We start from the raw sequence: 22410 nt of genomic DNA, 5'->3' as shown, positions 1-22410 counted from the left end.
GTGGTGGCATTTCAGGAAACTAGGCGTATGTTGCATGTCACTACTTCACAGGGGTGGCATTTCAGGAAACTAGGCGTATGTTGCATGTCACTACTTCACAGGGGTGGCATTTCAGGAAACTAGGCGTATGTTGCATGTCACTACTTCACAGGGGTGGCATTTCAGGAAACTAGGCGTATGTTGCATGTCACTACTTCACAGGGGTGGCATTTCAGGAAACTAGGCGTATGTTGCATGTCACTACTTCACAGGGGTGGCATTTCAGGAAACTAGGCGTATGTTGCATGTCACTACTTCACAGGGGTGGCATTTGAACGTAAACATTTATTTTAGAACAAAATGCTTTTTTTTCACATGCCTTAATAACAAACTTGTATTCCATCAATAAATACGAATAAAACAATTTAATTACGAATTGGGGAGGTCGGTCACATATAAAAATGGTTTTATTGTATCAGGTACATCAAAAATATTTAGTCTTTATGAGCCTTATTTACATAAATACACCGGGTGTATTTTCACATATGAAGACATTAACATAAAAGGGTGGAACAGGGCTGCAACAACCAAACACCTGCTCTGTCTACCCTACCATCACTCACCTTCTCTGTCTACCCTACCAGCACTCACCTGCTCTGTCTACCCTACCATCACTCACCTTCTCTGTCTACCCTACCAGCACTCACCTGCTCTGTCTACCCTACCATCACTCACCTTCTCTGTCTACCCTACCAGCACTCACCTGCTCTGTCTACCCTACCAGCACTCACCTGCTCTGTCTACCCTACCAGAACTCACCTGCTCTGTCTACCCTACCATCACTCACCTGCTCTGTCTACCCTACCATCACTCACCTGCTCTGTCTACCCTACCATCATTCACCTGCTCTGTCTACCCTACCATCACTACCATACCAGCACTCACCTGCTCTGTCTACCCTACCATCACTCACCTGCTCTGTCTACCCTACCATCTCACCTCACCCTTCTCTGTCTACCCTACCAGCACTCACCTGCTCTGTCTACCCTACCAGCACTCACCTGCTCTGTCTACCCTACCATCACTCACCTGCTCTGTCTACCCTACCAGTACTCACCTTCTCTGTCTACCCTACCAGCACTCACCTGCTCTGTCTACCCTACCAGCACTCACCTGCTCTGTCTACCCTACCATCACTCACCTGCTCTGTCTACCCTACCATCACTCACCTGCTCTGTCTACCCTACCAGCACTCACCTGCTCTGTCTACCCTACCAGCACTCACCTGCTCTGTCTACCCTACCATCACTCACCTGCTCTGTCTACCCTACCATCACTCACCTTCTCTGTCTACCCTACCATCACTCACCTGCTCTGTCTACCCTACCATCACTCACCTGCTCTGTCTACCCTACCATCACTCACCTGCTCTGTCTACCCTACCATCACTCACCTGCTCTGTCTACCCTACCATCACTCATTCGCTCAGTCTACCCTACCAGCACTCGACTGCTCTGTCTACCCTACCATCACTCACCTGCTCTGTCTACCCCACCATCACTCACCTGTGCTGTCTAGACTGCCTCAATTACTTTTGTCAGACACTTTTGCATAATTCAACGTGTGTCAGTAGCAGGATACCCCCGGATTGGCTCTAGATTACACCTATCTAAACATACTTTACAGCTTTACAGAGATCAGACATAACATCACTATAATCCACGTGTCCATTTTCGGAAATTGCTTTTATTTTAGCACATCTAATTTGTTAACATTTCAACCATATAAAATTATAACTTTTTTCAATTTCACAAAAATGGAACACATCAAAATAAAGTTATCTTTCTTCTCTTTCTTGTGATGCAAGTGTCGAGAAAGTGTGTTAAATCCCTGACTAAGCTTTATTGTTATTATACATGTAACGGAAAGCCGGCTCGGGCAAGAGTATAAAAGACTTGCAAGAGTATAAAAGACTCGCAAGAGTATAAAAGACTCGCAAGTGTAAAATGAAAGCAGTCTAGTGAGATATACATCACAAGTGGATTTTGCACCCCTCAAACAGAGGAAATATGTTGGCAATGAGGCAACGCTGTGCTCCTGTGTCTTTTCACTGGCCTAGGGGACAGAGCGCTAGGTGGTCTCATATAAAGATTTTCTGCATTTTCACTATCACGTGCACTTGCCAGTCAATAGTATCATTATCCCCAGCTCAGGCTCAAGAAAAAGTTTCCCTCTTAAAACGAGTATCAGTTTAGAGCAGAGTGACAGGGAGGGCGGCCAGGTGGCAGCTGAGGCTGAAACTAACAAGAGGTTAACGATTGAGAGAAAGTGCTTAGGAAGCTCTTCACCGTGTTAAAGGTGCATGTGCCATTGTCGAGGATGAGAAGGAGAGAGAGAAAGAGAGAGAGAACACAAGAGCGAGAGAGGGAGAGAGATAGAGAAAGAGAGAGATAGCTCTAAGTGCTTGATAGGGATAGCATTTATCTCTCCCACTTTTAAAACACACTCAAAACTTCTTACCCTCTCTCCACTATTTATCAGTAATGAAAAAGTGTCTTTAATGCAGAAGGTGCGAATTATGCACATGCATATGTGTGAGTTAAGGGAACACCCAGAGTGTGAGAGAGGTGGAGACTGAAGCTAGTTGGGAGAGAGGTGGAGACTGAAGCTATTCGGGAGAGAGGTGGAGACTGAAGCTAGTTGGGAGAGAGGTGGAGACTGAAGCTAGTTGGGAGAGAGGTGGAGACTGAAGCTAGTTGGGAGAGAGGTGGAGACTGAAGCTAGTTGGGAGAGAGGTGGAGACTGAAGCTAGTTGGGAGAGAGGTGGAGACTGAAGCTAGTTGGGAGAGAGGTGGAGACTGAAGCTAGTTGGGAGAGAGGTGGAGACTGAAGCTAGTTGGGAGAGAGGTGGAGACTGAAGCTAGTTGGGAGAGTGGTGGAGACAGAAGCTAGTTGGGAGAGAGGTGGAGACTGAAGCTAGTTGGGAGAGAGGTGGAGACTGAAGCTAGTTGGGAGAGAGGTAGAGACTGAAGCTAGTTGGGAGAGAGGTGGAGACTGAAGCTAGTTGGGAGAGAGGTGGAGACTGAAGCTAGTTGGGAGAAAGGTGGAGACAGGGCCTAGCTAACTGCTAAGTGGGATAGAGGTGGATCCAAATCTAGCGAAGTCTCCACCTCCAGTGTCCTCTCCTGGCTTCTACACAGCAGCGCAACTCTCCCTCTCTCCCCTCTGCCACCATATGCTGTTAACGTCTCGTTAGCATCTGCGCTAATTAACCAGACAGCTGCTAACGAGAGGGAACACGCATACATCAATCCCCTAGCCCTCGCCATGGCACGCTTGTCTGTGAAATTATCTTTAATTCCACATCCCGGCTTCATTAGGGGGTAATTGTACACTCTTCCAAGAGAGAGCGAGGGAGAGTGAGAAGAGAGAAGGTCCAGTCGAACGTCACACACACTCAGCGCCTAATGACCGCAGGCTAGAACATGTCCGTCAAAGAAATAATGACACTAAACAAAATAATGAAATAAAAAGAATGTCTCTCGTTGGAGCCTTAAGCAGACCGTGCCCACCGATGCCTTTACTGCTGAAATGCTAATAGTGTGCTAACTAACTACTATCCTCATGAAGCAATTATAAACAGGAGATGGGGAATATCTTTTTGTTGGTTTGATGGTGGACTTACCTTTAGGAACTTGTACAAGAGGAATGTGAACCAGTTGGTCAACATCTTCTCAGCGACAGATTCCGTTCTAACATTGAGATGGAAGACAAGAGGAGAATAAATTAGGCATGATAATTAAATATTCAACTGGAAGAAATTGCTGGTCTACCTCAAAACTAACCACGAACAAATCTGGTTTAAGGCAAAATTGACAAAAGCCAAGCTGTGATACTTCCATGAAGAAAAAATACTTTATTCTCAACGCAAACAATCAATCTTCATTAAAAACAGACAATTACCATAATTGGGTAACTTCTCTCATTAATCATAAACCTGTCGCCTAAACGAATGAAGACCCCTGAAACGTCCCCGAGATGAGGAGCAATTAAAATCCACTGTAATTAGTGGACTTTATTTCTCCTAATATCCAAAGAGGAAACCTGGGCAAACAGTTTGCTCCTCTTCCATTTCCCATTTCTCCTCCCCCTACAGCGGGTAGAAAAGCTACTTTCTCTCCTTAATTCTCTAGTTAATCTAAATTATAAGGGGGCACAGGGAGGACGGGTGATAGGAAGAAAACTTCTCCAAAACACCCTTTGATTTGGCCATCTTGGGTTTCAGTCCTCCATCTAGGCTATGATTTGAGAGAACACAGAAAAACAACATGTATTACTGTGTATATAAGAGTAGTAAGACAATAAGATCATCAAGGCCCTCAGCCACCCGAGCCACGGCCTGTTCACCCCGCTACCATCCAGAAGGCGAGGTCAGTACAGGTGCATCACAGCTGGGACTGAAAAACAGCCAGCCTCCGCCCAGTACCCTGCCTTGAACTTTAGTCACTGTTACTAGCCAGCTACATATACACTACCGTTCAAAAGTTTGGGGTCACTTAGAAATGTCCTTGTTTTCCATGAAAACATAAATGAAATGAGTTGCAAAATGAATAGGAAATACAGTCAAGACGTTGACAAGGTAATAAATAATGATTTTTAATTGAAATAATAATTGTGTCCTTCAAACTTAGCTTTTGTCAAAAAATCCTCCATTTACAGAAATTACAGCCTTGCAGACCTTTGGCATTCTAGTTGTCAATTTGTTGAGGTAATCTGAAGAGATTTCACCCCATGCTTCCTGAAGCACCTCCCACAAGTTGGATTGGCTTGATGGGCACTTCTTACATACCATACAGTCAAGCTGCTCCCACAACAGCTCAATAGGGTTGAGATCCGGTGACTGTGCTGGCCACTCCATTAGACAGAATACCAGCTGACTGCTTCTTCACTAAATAGTTCTTGCATAGTTTGTAGCTGTGCTTCGGGTCATTGTCCTGTTGTAGAAGGACATAGGCTCCAATTAAGCGCCGTCCACAGGGTGGCATGGCGTTGAAAAATGGAGTGATGGTCTTCCTTCTTCAAGATCCCTTTTACCCTGTACAAATCTCCCACTTTAACACCACCAAAGCACCCCCAGACCATCACATTGCCTCCATCATGTTTGACAGATGGGGTCAAGCACTCCTCAAGCATCTTCTCTGCATCTCACGAATGTTCTTCTTTGTGATCCCAACACCTCAGACATAGATCCGTCTGTCCATAACACCCTTTTCCAATCTTCCTCTGTCCAGTGTCTGTGTTCTTTTTCCCATCTTAAGCATTTATTTTTATTGGCCAGTCTGAGATATGGCTTTTTCTTTGCAACTCTGCCTAGAAGGCCAGCATCCTGGAGTCGCCTCTTCACTGTTGACGTTGAGACTAGTGTTTTGCGGGTACTATTTAATGAAGCTGCCAGTTGAGAACTTGTGAGGTGTCTGTTTCTCAAACTAGACACTCTAATGAACTTGTCCTCTTGCTCAGTTGTGCACCGGGGCCTTCCACTCTTCTTTCTATTCTGGTTAGAACCAGTTTGCGCGGTTCTATGAAGGGAGTAGTACACAGCATTGTACGAGATCTTCAGTTTCTTGGCAATTTCTCGCATGGAATAGCCTTCATTTCTCAGAACAAGAATAGACTGACGAGTTTCAGAAAGTTCTGTTTCCAGCTAAAATAGTAATTTACAACATTACCAATGTCTACACTGTATTTCCGATCAATTTTATGTTATTTTGATGGACAAAAAATGTGCTTTTCTTTAAAAAACAAGGACATTTCTAAGTGACCCCAAACTTTTGAACAGTAGTGTATACACCCTAACGGTTATAGAACACCTACTCATTCAAGGCTTTTCTTTATTATTTCTATTTTCTACACTGTAGAATAATAGTGAAGATCTCAAAACTATGAAATAACACATATGGAATCATGTAGTAACCAAAAAAGTGTAAAAACAAATCAAAGTATATTTTATATTTGAGATTCTTCAAATAGCCACCCAAATAGCCTTGATGAGAGCTTTGCATACTTTTGGCATTCTCACTGCCTTCAGAAAGACTTGCTGGGGTCAAGAAACACGAGCAATGGACATCAGACAGGTGGAAATCTGTCCTTTGTTCTGATGAGTCTAAAATGGAGATTTTTGGTTCTTTGCATGTGTGGTTCACACCGTGAAGCACGGAGGAGGAGGTGTGATGGTGTCTGGCTGCTTTGCTGGTGAAACTGTTTAATTTATAATTCAAGGCACACTTAACTAGCATGGTTACCACTGCATTCTGCAGTGATACGCCATCCCATCTGGTTTGAGCTTAGTGGGACTATCATTCATTTTCCAATAGGACAACCTCAATCTCAACCAAATTGAGATGGTTTGGGATGAGTCAGATGGCAGAGTGAAGGAAAAGGAGCCAACAAGTGATATGTGGGAACTCCTTCAAGACTGGTGAAGCTGGTTGAGAGAATGCCAAGTTTGTGCAAAACTGTCATCAAGGCAAAGGGTGGCTATTTGAAGAATCTCAAATATAAAATAGATTTTGATTTGATTAACACTTGGTTACTACATGATTCCATAATGTATTATTTCATAGGTTTGATGTCTTCACTATTATTCTACAATGTAGAAAATAGTACAAAATTAAGAAAAACCATTAAATGAGTATGTGTTCTAAAATGTTTGACAGGTAGTGTATATATTATTCGGTATCCCTCAGATATACTACAAATTCTATCCAAATACTGTCCATAATGTCTATACATCCCATCACACACACACACACACACACACACACACACACACACACACACACACACACACACACACACACACACACACACACACACACACACACACACACACACACACACACACACACACACACACACACACACACACACACACACACTCATATAAAGTGCCAGTGACACCTACTCATGCAAGGGCTTTTCTTTATTTTTTACTATTTTCTACATTGTATAATAATAGTGAAGATCTCAAAACTATTAAATAACACATGGAATCATGTAGTAACCAAAAAAGTGTAAAACAAATCAAAGTATATTTTACATTTGAGATTCTTTAAACTAGCCACCCTTTGCCTTGATGACAGCTTTACACGCTTTTGACATTCCCAGTGCCTTCAGAAAGTAGAAAGACATTTTCCACATTTGGTTAAATTACAACCTTATTCTAAAATGGATATTTAAAAAATCCTCAGCAATCTACAAACTATAACAATAAAGGTAAACAGGTACATTTTATTGCAAATTGATGATAAAAAAACAGAAATACCTTATTTACATAAGTATTCAGACCCAAAATTGAGACTCAAAATTGAGCTCAGTTGCATCCATTTTCCAATGAACATCCTTGAGATGTTTCTACAACTTGATTGGTCCACCTGTGGTAAATTCAATTGATTGGACAGGATTTGGAAAGGCACACACCTGTGTATATAAGATCCTCTATATAAGGAAGGTCCCATGTCAGAGCAAAAAAAACAAGCCATGTAGAAGGAATTGTCTGTAGAGCTCTGAGACAGGATTGTGTGGAGATCTGGGGAAGGGTACCAAAACATTTCTGCAGCATTGAAGACACCCAAGAACACAGTGGACTCAATCATTCATAAATGGAAGAAGTTTGGAACCACCAAGACTTCCTAAAGCTGACTGAGCAATCGGGGGAGAAGGACCTTGGTCAGGGAGGTGACCAAGAACCCAATGGTCAGTCTGACAGAGCTCTAGAGTTCCACTGTGGAGATGGGAGAACCTTCTAGAAGGACAACCATCTCTGCAGCACTCCAGCAATCATGCCTTTATGGAAGAGTGGCCAGATAGAAGACACTCCTCCGTAAAAGGCACACGACAGTTTGCTTGGAGTTTGGCAAAAGGCCCATAAAGACTCTCAGACCACGAGAAACAAGATTCTCTGGTCCGATGAAACCAATATTGTACCCTTTGGCCTGAATGCCAAGCGTCAAGTCTGAAGGAAACCTGGCATCATCCCTACGGTGAAGCATAGTGGTGGCAGCATCATGCTGTGGGGATGTTTTTCAGCGGCAGGAACTGGGAGACTAGTCAAGATCGAGGGAAAGATGAACGGAGCAAAGTACAGAGAGATCTTTGATGAAAACCTGCTCCAGAGCGCTCAAGACCTCAGACTGGGGCGAAGGTTCACCTTCCAACAGGACAATGACCCTAAGCACACAGACAAGTCTCTGAATGCCTTTGAGTGGCCCAGCCAGAGCCCGGACTTGAACCGGACCAAATATCCTCTGGAGAGACCTGAAAATAGCTGTGCAGCGACGCTCCCCATCCAACCTGACACAGCTTGAGAGGATCTGCAGAGAAGAATGGGAGAAACTCCACAAATGCAGGTGTCCCAAGCTTGTAGCGTCATACCCAAGAAGACTCGATACTGTAATCGTTGCCAAAGATCCTTCAACAAAGTACTGAGTAAAGGGTCTGAATACTTATGTACATATTTTCTGAAGGCACTGTATACACACACACACACACACACACACACACACACACACACACACACACACACACACACACACACAGTACATATATTTATACTCCGACATTGCTCGTCCTAATATTTCTATATTTCTTTTTACTTTTCTTTTTCTTTTACTTTTACTATTTTTTAGATATTACTGCACTGTTGGAGCAAAAGTAGCAACACTAGCATTTCGCTACACCTGCAATAACATCTGCTAAATATGTGTATGCAACCAATAACATTTGATTGGATTTGAACAGTATTAAAAACATTTTTTAGAACGGGCAAATGTGTGAGTGTGTCAACAGACGAGTGTGTGAGTGTGTCAACAGACGAGTGTGTGAGTGTGTCAACAGACGAGTGTGTGAGTGTGTCAACAGACGAGTGTGTGAGTGTGTCAACAGACGAGTGTGTGAGTGTGTCAACAGACGAGTGTGTGAGTGTGTCAACAGACGAGTGTGTGAGTGTGTCAACAGACGAGTGTGTGAGTGTGTCAACAGACGAGTGTGTGAGTGTGTCAACAGACGAGTGTGTGAGTGTGTCAACAGACAAATGTGTGAGTGTGTCAACAGACGAGTGTGTCAACAGACGAATGTGTGAGTGTGTCAACAGACGAGTGTGTGAGTGTGTCAACAGACGAGTGTGTGAGTGTGTCAACAGACGAGTGTGTGAGTGTGTCAACAGACAAATGTGTGAGTGTGTCAACAGACGAATGTGCGAATGTGTCAGTGGGTGAGTGTGTCAACAGACGAGTGTGTGAGTGTGTCAACAGACGAATGTGTGAGTGTGTCAACAGACGAATGTGTGAGTGTGTCAACAGACGAATGTGTGAGTGGGTCAACAGACGAGTGTGAGTGTGTGAGTGTGTCAACAGACGAATGTGTGAGTGTGTCAACAGACGAATGTGTGAGTGTGTCAACAGACGAATGTGTGAGTGTGTCAACAGACGAATGTGTGAGTGTGTCAACAGACGAATGTGTGAGTGTGTCAACAGACGAATGTGTGAGTGTGTCAACAGACGAATGTGTGAGTGTGTCAACAGACGAATGTGTGAGTGTGTCAACAGACGAATGTGCGAATGTGTCAGTGGGTGAGTGTGTCAACAGACGAGTGTGTGAGTGTGTCAACAGACGAATGTGTGAGTGTGTCAACAGACGAATGTGTGAGTGTGTCAACAGACGAATGTGTGAGTGGGTCAACAGACGAGTGTGTGAGTGTGTCAACAGACGAATGTGTGAGTGTGTCAACAGACGAATGTGTGAGTGTGTCAACAGACGAATGTGTGAGTGTGTCAACAGACGAATGTGTGAGTGTGTCAACAGACGAATGTGTGAGTGTGTCAACAGACGAATGTGTGAGTGTGTCAACAGACGAATGTGTGAGTGTGTCAACAGACGAATGTGTGAGTGTGTCAACAGACGAGTGTGTGAGTGTGTCAACAGACGAATGTGTGAGTGTGTCAACAGACGAGTGTGTGAGTGTGTCAACAGACGAGTGTGTGAGTGTGTCAACAGACGAGTGTGTGTGTCATGTGTGTCAACAGACGAATGTGTGAGTGTGTCAGCAGACGAGTGTGTGAGTGTGTCAACAGACGAGTGTGTGAGTGTGTGTGTCAACAGACGAATGTGTGAGTGTGTCAACAGACGAATGTGCGAATGTGTCAGTGTGTGAGTGTGTGAACAGACGAGTGTGTGAGTGTGTCAACAGACGAATGTGCGAATGTGTCAGTGTGTGAGTGTGTCAACAGACGAGTGTGTGAGTGTGTCAACAGAAGAATGTGTGAGTGTGTCAACAGACGAATGTGTGAGTGTGTCAACAGACGAATGTGTGAGTGTGTCAACAGACGAATGTGTGAGTGTGTCAACAGACGAATGTGTGAGTGTGTCAACAGACGAATGTGTGAGTGTGTCAACAGACGAATGTGCGAATGTGTCAGTGGGTGAGTGTGTCAACAGACGAGTGTGTGAGTGTGTCAACAGACGAATGTGTGAGTGTGTCAACAGACGAATGTGTGAGTGTGTCAACAGACGAATGTGCGAATGTGTCAGTGGGTGAGTGTGTCAACAGACGAGTGTGTGAGTGTGTCAACAGACGAATGTGTGAGTGTGTCAACAGACGAATGTGTGAGTGTGTCAACAGACGAATGTGTGAGTGTGTCAACAGACGAATGTGCGAATGTGTCAGTGTGTGAGTGTGTCAACAGACGAGTGTGTGAGTGTGTCAACAGACGAATGTGCGAATGTGTCAGTGTGTGAGTGTGTCAACAGACGAGTGTGTGAGTGTGTCAACAGAAGAATGTGTGAGTGTGTCAGCAGACGAGTGTGTGAGTGTGTCAACAGAAGAATGTGTGAGTGTGTCAACAGACGAATGTGTGAGTGTGTCAACAGACGAATGTGTGAGTGTGTCAACAGACGAATGTGCGAATGTGTCAGTGGGTGAGTGTGTCAACAGACGAGTGTGTGAGTGTGTCAACAGACGAATGTGTGAGTGTGTCAACAGACGAATGTGTGAGTGTGTCAACAGACGAATGTGCGAATGTGTCAGTGGGTGAGTGTGTCAACAGACGAGTGTGTGAGTGTGTCAACAGACGAATGTGTGAGTGTGTCAACAGACGAATGTGTGAGTGTGTCAACAGACGAATGTGTGAGTGTGTCAACAGACGAATGTGTGAGTGTGTCAACAGACGAGTGTGTGAGTGTGTCAACAGACGAATGTGTGAGTGTGTCAACAGACGAATGTGCGAATGTGTCAGTGTGTGAGTGTGTCAACAGACGAGTGTGTGAGTGTGTCAACAGAAGAATGTGTGAGTGTGTCAGCAGACGAGTGTGTGAGTGTGTCAACAGACGAATGTGTGAGTGTGTCAACAGACGAATGTGTGAGTGTGTCAACAGACGAATGTGTGAGTGTGTCAACAGACGAATGTGCGAATGTGTCAGTGGGTGAGTGTGTCAACAGACGAATGTGTGAGTGTGTCAACAGACGAATGTGTGAGTGTGTCAACAGACGAATGTGCGAATGTGTCAGTGGGTGAGTGTGTCAACAGACGAATGTGTGAGTGTGTCAACAGACGAATGTGTGAGTGTGTCAACAGACGAATGTGCGAATGTGTCAGTGGGTGAGTGTGTCAACAGACGAATGTGTGAGTGTGTCAACAGACGAATGTGTGAGTGTGTCAACAGACGAATGTGCGAATGTGTCAGTGGGTGAGTGTGTCAACAGACGAGTGTGTGTGTGAGTGTGTCAACAGACGAATGTGCGAATGTGTCAGTGGGTGAGTGTGTGAGTGTGTCAACAGACGAGTGTGTGAGTGTGTCCATCTCACCGGCGCAGCAGCAGCTTGGGGTGGTTCTTGCTCTCCAGGTTCTTGTCGATGAGGTCAGAGAGCAGCTGTTTAAGGACCCCCGTGGCGTACTCCATCTCCCCCTGCAGCGCAGTCATGATGAGCGACGCCACGTTGCCACGGTCACGCATGGAGAAGGAGCGCTGCGCCTCCAGGGTGCGGATGAATGTCAACAGGAAGTGCTTCTTGGTGAGGAGCTGGCCAAACAGAGTCAGAGCCTTCTCCTGGTTGGCCTGGACCTGTCAACAACAACAGCATCAGACCAGGGGACTGGCTGTCACTTACACGTGTTGTCAATGTAATATATAAATATGTAAATATTTTGGAGTAGGGCTAATGGAAATAGTATAATGTACACAGATGGAGTAAAGCTATTGTAAATAATACATTACATAAGCATACATTTATATCAAGCATGACTATGTCATGTATACAAGGCATGAGATGTTGCCCCATGAAGGAAATACATTGTTATTATTACATTCATGACCCTTGTTGCTTTTAAAGCCTGCAGTGCATTCTATCTTAGGAGCTGCTTCCTCAAATACCTTATGATCAATTTGCCATAAGTTGTCAGCAGAGCACAGGAGGAAACAGAAAGGAAAGGGAGAGGAAGAAGGGGGATGCACTGAGGCATAGAGAGGAGAGGGCCTGTGTGTCGGGGGTGGCTGGGTAAGAGGCGAGGGGAGGGCCTGTGGGTCGGGGGTGGCTGGGTGAGAGGCAAGGGGAGGGCCTGTGGGTCGGGGGTGGCTGGGTAAGAGGCGAGGGGAGGGCCTGTGGGTCGGGGGTGGCTGGGTGAGAGGCGAGGGAGGGCCTGTGGGTCGGGGGTGGCTGGGTGAGAGGCGAGGGGAGGGCCTGTGGGTCGGGGGTGGCTGGGTGAGAGGCAAGGAGAGGGCCTGTGGGTTGGGGGTGGCTGGGTGAGAGGCGAGGGGAGGGCCTGTGCAGTGCTGTGCGTCGGGGTGGCTGGGTGAGAGGCGAGGAGAGGGCCTGTGCAGTGCTGTGGGTCGGGGGTGGCTGGGTGAGAGGCGAGGGGAGGGCCTGTGGGTCGGGGGTGGCTGGGTGAGAGGCGAGGGGAGGGCCTGTGGGTCGGGGGTGGCTGGGTGAGAGGCCAGGTGAGGGCCTTTGGGTCGTGGGTGGTTGGGTGAGAGGCGAGGGGAGGGCCTGTTGGTCGGGGGTGGTTGGGTGAGAGGCGAGGGAGGGCCTGTGGGTGGGGGGTGGCTGGGTGAGAGGCGAGGGGAGGGCCTGTGGGTCGGGGGTGGCTGGGTGAGAGGCGAGGAGAGGGCCTGTGGGTCGGGGGTGGCTGGGTGAGAGGCGAGGGTAGGACCTGTGGGTCGGGGTGGCTGGGTGAGAGGCAAGGAGAGGGCCTGTGGGTTGGGGGTGGCTGGGTGAGAGGCGAATGTGTGAGTGTGTCAACAGACGAATGTGTGAGTATGTCAACAGACGAATGTGTGAGTGTGTCAACAGACGAGTGTGTGAGTGTGTCAACAGACGAATGTGCGAGTGTGTCAGAGGGCAGACGAATGTGCGAATGTGTCAGTGGGTGAGTGCGTCAACAGACGAGTGTGTGAGTGTGTCAACAGACGAATGTGTGAGTGTGTCAACAGACGAATGTGTGAGTGTGTCAACAGACGAATGTGTGAGTGGGTCAGAGACGAGTGTGTGAGTGTGTCAACAGACGAATGTGTGAGTGTGTCAACAGACGAATGTGTGAGTGTGTCAACAGACGAATGTGTGAGTGTGTCAACAGACGAATGTGTGAGTGTGTCAACAGACGAATGTGTGAGTATGTCAACAGACGAATGTGTGAGTGTGTCAACAGACGAGTGTGTGAGTGTGTCAACAGACGAGTGTGTGAGTGTGTCAACAGACGAGTGTGTATGTGTGTCAACAGACGAATGTGTGAGTGTGTCAACAGACGAGTGTGTGAGTGTGTCAACAGACGAGTGTGTGAGTGTGTCAACAGACTGTGTGTATGTGTGTCAACAGACGAATGTGTGAGTGTGTCAGCAGACGAGTGTGTGAGTGTGTCAACAGACGAGTGTGTGAGTGTGTCAACAGACGAATGTGTGAGTGTGTCAACAGACGAATGTGCGAATGTGTCAGTGTGTGGTGTGTCAACAGATGAGTGTGTGAGTGTGTCAACAGACGAATGTGTGAGTGTGTCAGCAGACGAGTGTGTGAGTGTGTCAACAGACGAATGTGTGAGTGTGTCAACAGACGAATGTGTGAGTGTGTCAACAGACGAATGTGTGAGTGTGTCAACAGACGAATGTGCGAATGTGTCAGTGGGTGAGTGTGTCAACAGACGGCTGGGTGAGAGGCAAGGAGAGGGCCTGTGGGTCGGGGTGGCTGGGTGAGAGGCGAGGGAGGACCTGTGGGTCGGGGGTGGCTGGGTGAGAGGCAAGGAGAGGGCCTGTGGGTTGGGGGTGGCTGGGTGAGAGGCGAGGGAGGGCCTGTTGGTCGGGGGTCGCTGGGTGAGAGGCGAGGAGGGGCCTGTTGGTCGGGGGTGGCTGGGTGAGAGGCGAGGGGAGGGCCTGTGGGTCGGGGGTGGCTGGGTGAGAGGCCAGGGGAGGGCCTGTGGGTCGGGGGTGGTTGGGTGAGAGGCGAGGGGAGGGCCTGTGGGTCGGGGGTGGCTGGGTGAGAGGCGAGGGGAGGGCCTGTGGGTCGGGGGTGGCTGGGTGAGAGGCGAGGAGAGGGCCTGTGGGTCGGGGGTGGTTGGGTGAGAGGCGAAGGGAGGGCCTGTTGGTCGGGGGTGGCTGGGTGAGAGGCGAGGGGAGGGCCTGTGGGTCGGGGGGTGGCTGGGTGAAAGGCGAGGGGAGGGCCTGTGGGTCGGGGGTGGCTGGGTGAGAGGCGAGGAGAGGGCCTGTGGGTCAGGGGGTGGCTGGGTGAGAGGCGAGGAGAGGGCCTGTGGGTCAGGGGGTGGCTGGGTGAGCGGCAAGGGGAGGGCCTGTGGGTCGGGGGTGGCTGGGTGAGAGGCGAGGAGAGGGCCTGTGGGTCAGGGGGTGGCTGGGTGAGAGGCAAGGAGAGGGCCTGTGGGTCGGGGGTGGCTGGGTGAGAGGCGAGGAGAGGGCCTGTGCAGTGCTGTGCTGTGCGTCCGTGGGTGGCTGGGTGACAGAAGCTTGTTCCACAAGCTTGTTCCTTCTGTCACTTCTCATCAGCAACACTACAGCCCCCTCTAGACCTGACCCACAATCCGTCACTCTAACTCTCTCACACAGATGAGGCAGTGCTACTGGGTAGTGTCTCTTCAAAAGAGAGACAAACATCTAGTATATTCTGCAAGGCTTATGGCATAATGTCATTCCCAAACAACACCCAGTATGTGTTAATAAAAGGAAAAACAAGTCAAAGTACTGTCTTTGTCTTTATGAAAAAAACACTTCTTCTTCCACTAACCTATCCCCTGGCCCCATCCACCCACCGACCTGTCTCCCATGATCCTCGTCTGCCCTCATAACTCTGACATACATTCAGTCCTGTAGACAATTGAGGACCGGCATACCATACACCATACAGTGACTCCACAAAATCTCTCTTCCTTCCACTACACAGCCTAATAAAGTGCCTCAATTTTCCTCAGCTGAGCTAAATGAAATTCCAGGGCCTCTGGGGAACAGGCTGGATACTGTAGGTTGCTTTGGGGAGAGCAGCTACACAGAGCAATAAGGGATTGAGCCGTGTGTATGGACAGTTGATTACGCCTGGGACCCGAGGGGAAATTCGGTAGAAAAGAAACCCAGGCAAAACAATAAAGATGTAATCCCTCCCCTTTAGAAGAGCCTGTGGTTGACAGGGCAGGCGGTGGAGACGGTCTCTACACTGTATTCCGACAGCCATTTGGATATATTTCATGGTGAACCAGGTGGGATTTAATGATTTACTTGTTTTTCCCACTGTAAAATAATATAAAATGATATACGATATAATGTGTAATGACATTGATATTACATGCAGAAAAACATACTATGTGATGTGGGTAATGTATATAAAGTGGTATAGCCATAACATATAACCTAGATCATAGGTTCCTTTCATTATGCAGCCAGAGTATGGGGTATAGATATAGGTAGATATAGAAAGATAGGTATAGATATAGATGTTCTAGTCTACATGCTGCGGTGGCAGTGGTGGTGTACCTCCTTGACCCGTACCTCCATCTCCTTGAGCACGGGGTGGTCCTCGATGCCAGGGAACAGGACCCGCATGGCGTAGGTCCTGTACTCCAGGAAGGGGATGCCAGCTCCGTCCAGCTCCTGGGTCAGCTCATGGATGTCTGTCTGCAGCTCTGCAAAGGCTGAGGGAACACACAGAGAGACAGACAGACACAGTGGTTAGTAAGAATGGACATAGAAAGGATATTCTGGATGTAGCGTATCTTCATTACACTGTGTTGCACAGTGTTAATGTCACCAGCAATCATCTACCACCGCACCAATTGGCTTCTAGAAAAAGACAGATGGATAGGCAATAAAATAGGATGTTGATACGGGGTACGGGGTTTGTGAAATTGAATCCCCATACTTGCTGGAAATTCGAGAGGAGAGCGAACCAGAATAAAATAATTACAGAAAAAGAGAGAGACGGAAAGAGAAAAAGAGAAAACAAAGTTCATCTGAAAGAAAGTCAATTAATTGCATGAGTGGATAATTAATAAAGGAGCAATGCGTTTCATGCATCATTTCCTCCAGCTGTTATTGGCCTGCGTCGTCTGCTGGGACTCTAATAGTAGAGTAGATCCTCCCTCTGTGGGGCTTCTCTACTTCTACATACAGTACAGCAGCCACTTAGATATTATACACACCACATTCCTACAGGAAAAAGGCAAGAATTCTATCAAAAATGAGAGGAGAAATTAAGGCTTTATTATCATGGACAACATCAGTGTGGGTCCAGTTATTCATAGAGATAAAATAACTATTGAAATATTTGACTATTTAAGTGTAAGGGTCGGTTTCCTTCTACTTTTAACGATTGGATAAAGGAAGTTATGCAACACCTCAAGCTAGAGAAAAAAAACCCTACTCCGTTAGAGGGATCTGCAATTACATTTATTATCTGGCAACCTTTCCTATCCTTTCTGGAAGACATGCCCCCAGCTAATTTCACAACTCCATAAACCAACCCAAATTAGAATTTGTATCATTATATTTTACTTAATATCTTTGTATTATTTGTACTATTTGATTATATTACTCATTGTATATCATGCCTGCCCTAAGTCTGGTTTTGAGGCTCTGTTATAGCATGGTTTTTTTTGGGGGGTTGGTAGGGATCCATGTGTTTTGCCCTGTTCTGTCTGAACGGAACAGCAGCTTTACATGAATCACTCTACAATGCCTGTCTGTGTTATCTGTATAATCATAAAAGATGACAAATAACAAATAAAAGAGGCAATAATAACTATTTTAAGTTATTATTTAAGAATTGTCAACATAAATTGCTGGCAGAAAAGATGACTGGCTTTGTCTAGAGTCTAGACGTTCCATTGATTGAGTAAATAAAAGAGTTCTTCATTCTATTGAGTTTGTTGTGTGTAAGCGCTGAGGCAAAGCCACCATTACATCCAGCAGAGTAAACTACACAGACGATCTTCTCCCTGTCCACAGTTGCAGCAGCTTCTAATCTGTTAATGACTCATTAGCCGTGTGACCCTTAGTGTTGTCTGTGTGTTTGTTTGGATTACACTGCTCTCTGATGGCCCTTCCAGCAAGGTTCACTGAGCTCCACCTCTCCTATCATCCAGTCCTCTCCCCTGCTGACTGACACTTAGTGTGACACGCCCAGCTCCCCGCTGCTAGCAATGCTCCACTTCCTAGTGGAGCTCACGGTTTCTACACCAAACCTTCCAGCTACACAGACAGAGGTGTAGAATAGTGTCACTATCTGGTGCTGCTGGTCTTTCAACAAGGCTCATTATATCAGGTATACAAGTGGAGTAACCGCAGCTTTACATGAACCACTCTACAATGCCCCCTGTACTGTTCCATCTGACCCCACACAGTCCCTCTGTTCTCTCTCTCTCTCTCCCTGACAGATTTCTCCTCCCTCTAGCTCTGTATCCCTCAGTGTTTAGCCACAGGCTGTGCTATGGGCTGCGACTGACAAGGTTGTGACCCTCCGGACATCCAGCCACAGATAATGGCCAATTAGTCTCCGTCCATCTCTCAGAGTAAAGCAGGCAGGCAGAGCCCAACGCAGCAGAGAAGCGTTGCACGGCACAACACCACAACACCAACAGGGTTGTCAGCACAACTCAAACGCACACACTCACACATTCTGAGGATACCGCGGCCACACCACCACAACAGAGCTTCAGGCCGGGCATCATCCACACCAACATGTTACCATGACGACTAGACAGAGCGCAGCTACAGGATAGTGACATATCCACATAGAGAGTGATTATAAAATAGAGAGACAAAGAGAAAGAGTAAAAGAGAGAAAGAGAAGAGACAGAGAAGAGTGAGAAAGAGCGAGAGAGAAGAGCGAGAGAGAGAAAGAGAAGAGTGAGAAAGAGAAGAGAGTGAGAAGAGAGAGAGAGGGAAGAGAGAGAAAATATAGGGAGAAGAGACAGGGAAGAGAGAGAAAAGAGAGAAAGAGAGGAAAGTGAGAGAGAGAGAAGAGAGAAAAGAGTGAGCATTTATATAAATATACACTACCGTTCAAAAGTTTGGGGTCACTTAGAAATGTCCTTGTTTTTGAAAGAAAAGCACATTTTTTGTCCACCAGTCTCAACGTCAACAGTGGAGGCAACTCCGGGATGCTGTTGCAAAGAAAAGACCATATCTCAGACTGGCCAATAAAAATAAAATATTAAGATGGGCAAAAGAATACAGGCACTGGACAGAGGAACTCTGTCTAGAAGGCCAGCATCCCGGAGTCACCTCTTCACTGTTAACGCTGAGACGGGTGTTTTGGGGGTACTATTTAATGAAGCTGCCAGTTGAGAATTTGTGAGGCATCTGTTTCTGAAACTAGACACTAATATACTTGTCCTCTTGCTCAGTTGTGCACCGGGGCCTTCCACTCCTCTTTCTATTCTGATTAGAGCCAGTTGTTGCTGTTCTGTGAAGGGAGTAGTACACAGCGTTGTACGAGATCTTCAGTTTCTTGGCAATTTCTTGCATGGAATAGCCTTCATTTCTCAGAACAAGAATAGATTGACAAGTTTCAGAAGAAAGTTCTTTGTTTCTGGCCATTTTGAGCCTGTAATCAAACCCACAAATGCTGATGCTTCAGACACTCAACTAGTCTAAAGGCCAGTTTTATTGCTTCTTTATTCAGAAAAACAGTTTTCAGCTGTGCTAACATAATTGCAAAATGGTTTTCTAATGAACAATTAGCCTTTTAAAATGATAAACTTGGATTAGCTAACATAACGTGCCATTGGAAATAAGAGTGATGGTTGCTGATAATGGGCCTATGTAGATTTTCCATTAAAAAATCAGTTTCCAGCTACAATAGTCATTTACAACATTAACAATGTCTACACTGTATTTCTGATCAATTTGATGTTATTTTAATAGACACATTTTTTTATTTTCTTTCAAAAACAAGGACATTTCTAAGCGACCCCAAACTTTTGAACGGCAGTATATATATATATATATATACACTGTGTGTATAGACAGAGAGAGAGAGAGAGAGAGAGAGAGAGAGAGAGAGAGAGAGAGAGAGAGAGTGTGTGTGTGTCTGTCATACCTTCTTTACACTCCAGGGCCACTCTGGACTCCAGGTTGTCCATCTGCAGCTGCAGGCGTTTCAGGGTGCGGTCAGCATCGCGAGACTTCCTCTTGTAGGCGATGAGCACAGCGATGATGACCAATAGCAACAGACCGCCACCTCCCCCGATGCCGATGATGGCGGGCAGGGTCAGCAGGCTATCTGAGTAAATCTGGAGAGTACCAGGGGAGTACTCGAACCCACCCACCCGGACCTGAACACACACACACAGAAACACGTCACAGAGTGTAATCAAACAAAGCAATCACTACAGTTAAAGAGACTTCCCCTCAGGAACCAAAGTCGTTAATAGGAGTAAAACACTGGGAATGGGTTCTAACAAACAACATTTACATAAACACAGCAGGTCTGACAGAACCTATTACTGGAATATCTCAAATCAAGGTATTCAGTGGGGGGTTGATAAGGGTTTAGATGAACTATGATTACTGCACTTTAAAGTAGAGCCGCATCAAGTTAACACAGCCAAAGAATGTTAGACTTAGAAAATTGGGTTGTTTTGGTTCAGGTGCTAAAAGTTACTTCTGTTGATGACATAGGTTCGAAACATCATCTATTTTCTTTTAGAAACCGGGTCGTTCGAGCCCTGGATACTGATGGCCGTGGTATAAGAGACAATATACCATGAGTATGACGCAAAACTACTTGTTTACTGCTCTAATTACGTTGGTAACCAGTTTATAATAGCAATAAGGCACATCGGGGGTTTGTGGTATATGGCCAATACACCACAGCTAAGGGCTGTGTCCAGACACTTAGCGTTGTGTCGTGCGTAAGAACAGCCCTTAGCCGTGGTTGTTGGCCATATACCACACCCCCTCGGGCCTTATTGCTCAATTGTATTGACAAGGAAGGAACTGAAGAGAACAAAAAAAACATAAAGGCCAAATACATTTCTTAGAAAACTCGCAGGGGGCACAGCCAACAACACACAGTTGTGCATCTGAGGGAGCAAACAAAACGCACACACACACACACACACACACACACACACACACACACACACACACACACACACACACACACACACACACACACACACACACACACACACACACACACACACACACACACACACACACACACACACACACACACACACACGACTGCACCCATCCAGAGACACAGACTTGTGGGGTCCCCTGTACAGGTATGTAGGTCATTTTATAGAGGGACTACAACACATAGCTGTGCCCTTCTTCCCAGCCCACCACACACACACACACACACACACACACACACACACACACACACACACACACACACACACACACACACACACACACACACACTCACACTCACACACACACACACACACGACTATTCAATATTCAACATGACATTTAGTTACGGAAATAAAATCCAACTCCAAGCCTACTGGTAGTTTGGAGAGGCTTCATATTGAATTACATGGATGCATTGTCAGTACTTTCAAGGTATTCCAGACTAGTAAACGTCACACAGACAGTGTGACTAGAGAGGAGAGTAGAGGTACGTTTGGAGGGGACTGTGTGGGAGTATTTGAGGATATTTAGAGAGAGTAGCCTTTGCACATAAAAAATTATTTTAAAACTATTTTGATCTGAAATTACATGAAATGTAGAATTTTACTGAACAAAATGGACTGATGGAATTAAAATATGAGAATACGTGTTAGGTAAAGCCCAGTGAATATGAAGGAGATGAGGGAGTCTTATGTGAAATGGTATCGAGTGCCCACCGTGACTTTGTGCTGTCCGGTGAGGTTGGGCCATTCACACAGCAGCTGGGTTTCAGAGAGGGTGAGCACACAGGGGGTCTCCCCGATGAACACTGTGTAGTTCAACCTGGAGTTACCAGGGGCCGCAGGGATAAGGTTACGACCCTGAGGGGACAAACAGAAACACAATGTCAAACTTTAATCAACATGGCTCAGCCTTTCATCCATGGCTAGGAACAGTATAATGAACCTTCAACCAGTCAGGCAACTACCAGGATCCAAGGCTGCTAGCGGACAGGTCTGAAGCTGGCTCCAATGTTGGAGGATACAAGAATTCGAATTGACAAAAGCTTCAGGAAAACTTCCATTTTTTTTCATTTTTTTGTGTCTCTGTCTATGCCAAGGTGTGAGAGTGAGGGCATTGTCTGACAGATCTGTAGCCTTCAACTACAGAGAGAGGAGCAACAAGAGGAGCAGGTGGAGAGAGAGAGTGCTGTTCTACCACCCACTGCTCCCGTAGCATGAGAGAAGAGCAGACTTCCAATCCCTCTCTCCACAGGGCTCCTCCCGGGCAGGTCACGCCCTGGAACATTTTAGGCATGCATTCTATCCACTATCATTTCACCCTGCATCAGGCACGCACCCCGACACCACCTCTAGCAACACACATCATATCAGATGCGAAATGAATTCCGTGGCGAATGCAATGCGCATCTCGTAAAATACCCCTGATTATTTCACCAAATTGCTTTTTCTTATTCTCATCACTGTGCTAATGTGGAGGTTAGTTTTAACAAGCCAGGCGGGGGATTCTCTCTGCAATCAGAAAAGGTTTCGTTAATACATTTCATTTAAAGAAATTATAGTTGCTCTGTTTTTTTTTTCCTATTTCAATTGGCTCACAGGAAAATAATGAAGCACCGCCATCACAATTGTTATGTTTTGAGTCGGAGCTGGGGGATGCTGGTACAATCTACATTGAATAATCAGTCGATTATTTTATATAATAGTAGAATTATACACTGTATTTCAATAGGAATTTAAGCTAAACAAATATAATTATATTAATGGTTTATGAGATAGACAGGTGAAAGACAAATCCCTGGTAAA

General features: G+C 46.2%; 1 protein-coding gene across 2 annotated transcripts in view; it reads right to left on the bottom strand.

Moving 5' to 3' along the window:
* Positions 1-22410, bottom strand: part of LOC118360565 (plexin-A1-like) — a 320507-nt gene that overhangs the window by 17671 nt on the left and 280426 nt on the right. Inside the window, exons 19-23 of one of the 2 annotated variants that reach the window (XM_052485217.1) lie at positions 21322-21465; positions 19560-19794; positions 15995-16152; positions 11841-12097; positions 3665-3731 (exon numbers count right to left, since the gene is read on the bottom strand). In XM_052485217.1, coding sequence (XP_052341177.1) covers positions 3665-3731; positions 11841-12097; positions 15995-16152; positions 19560-19794; positions 21322-21465 — 861 coding nt within the window. The remainder of the gene's footprint in view (positions 1-3664; positions 3732-11840; positions 12098-15994; positions 16153-19559; positions 19795-21321; positions 21466-22410) is intronic. The other variant, XM_052485218.1, reaches the window with a different exon arrangement.

The sequence above is a fragment of the Oncorhynchus keta genome, chromosome 28, assembly GCF_023373465.1.
Source record: "Oncorhynchus keta strain PuntledgeMale-10-30-2019 chromosome 28, Oket_V2, whole genome shotgun sequence".
Lineage (NCBI taxonomy): Eukaryota > Metazoa > Chordata > Actinopteri > Salmoniformes > Salmonidae > Oncorhynchus > Oncorhynchus keta.
The sequence above is the reverse complement of the archived record's forward strand: the minus strand, read 5'-3'. Positions and strand labels throughout refer to the sequence as shown.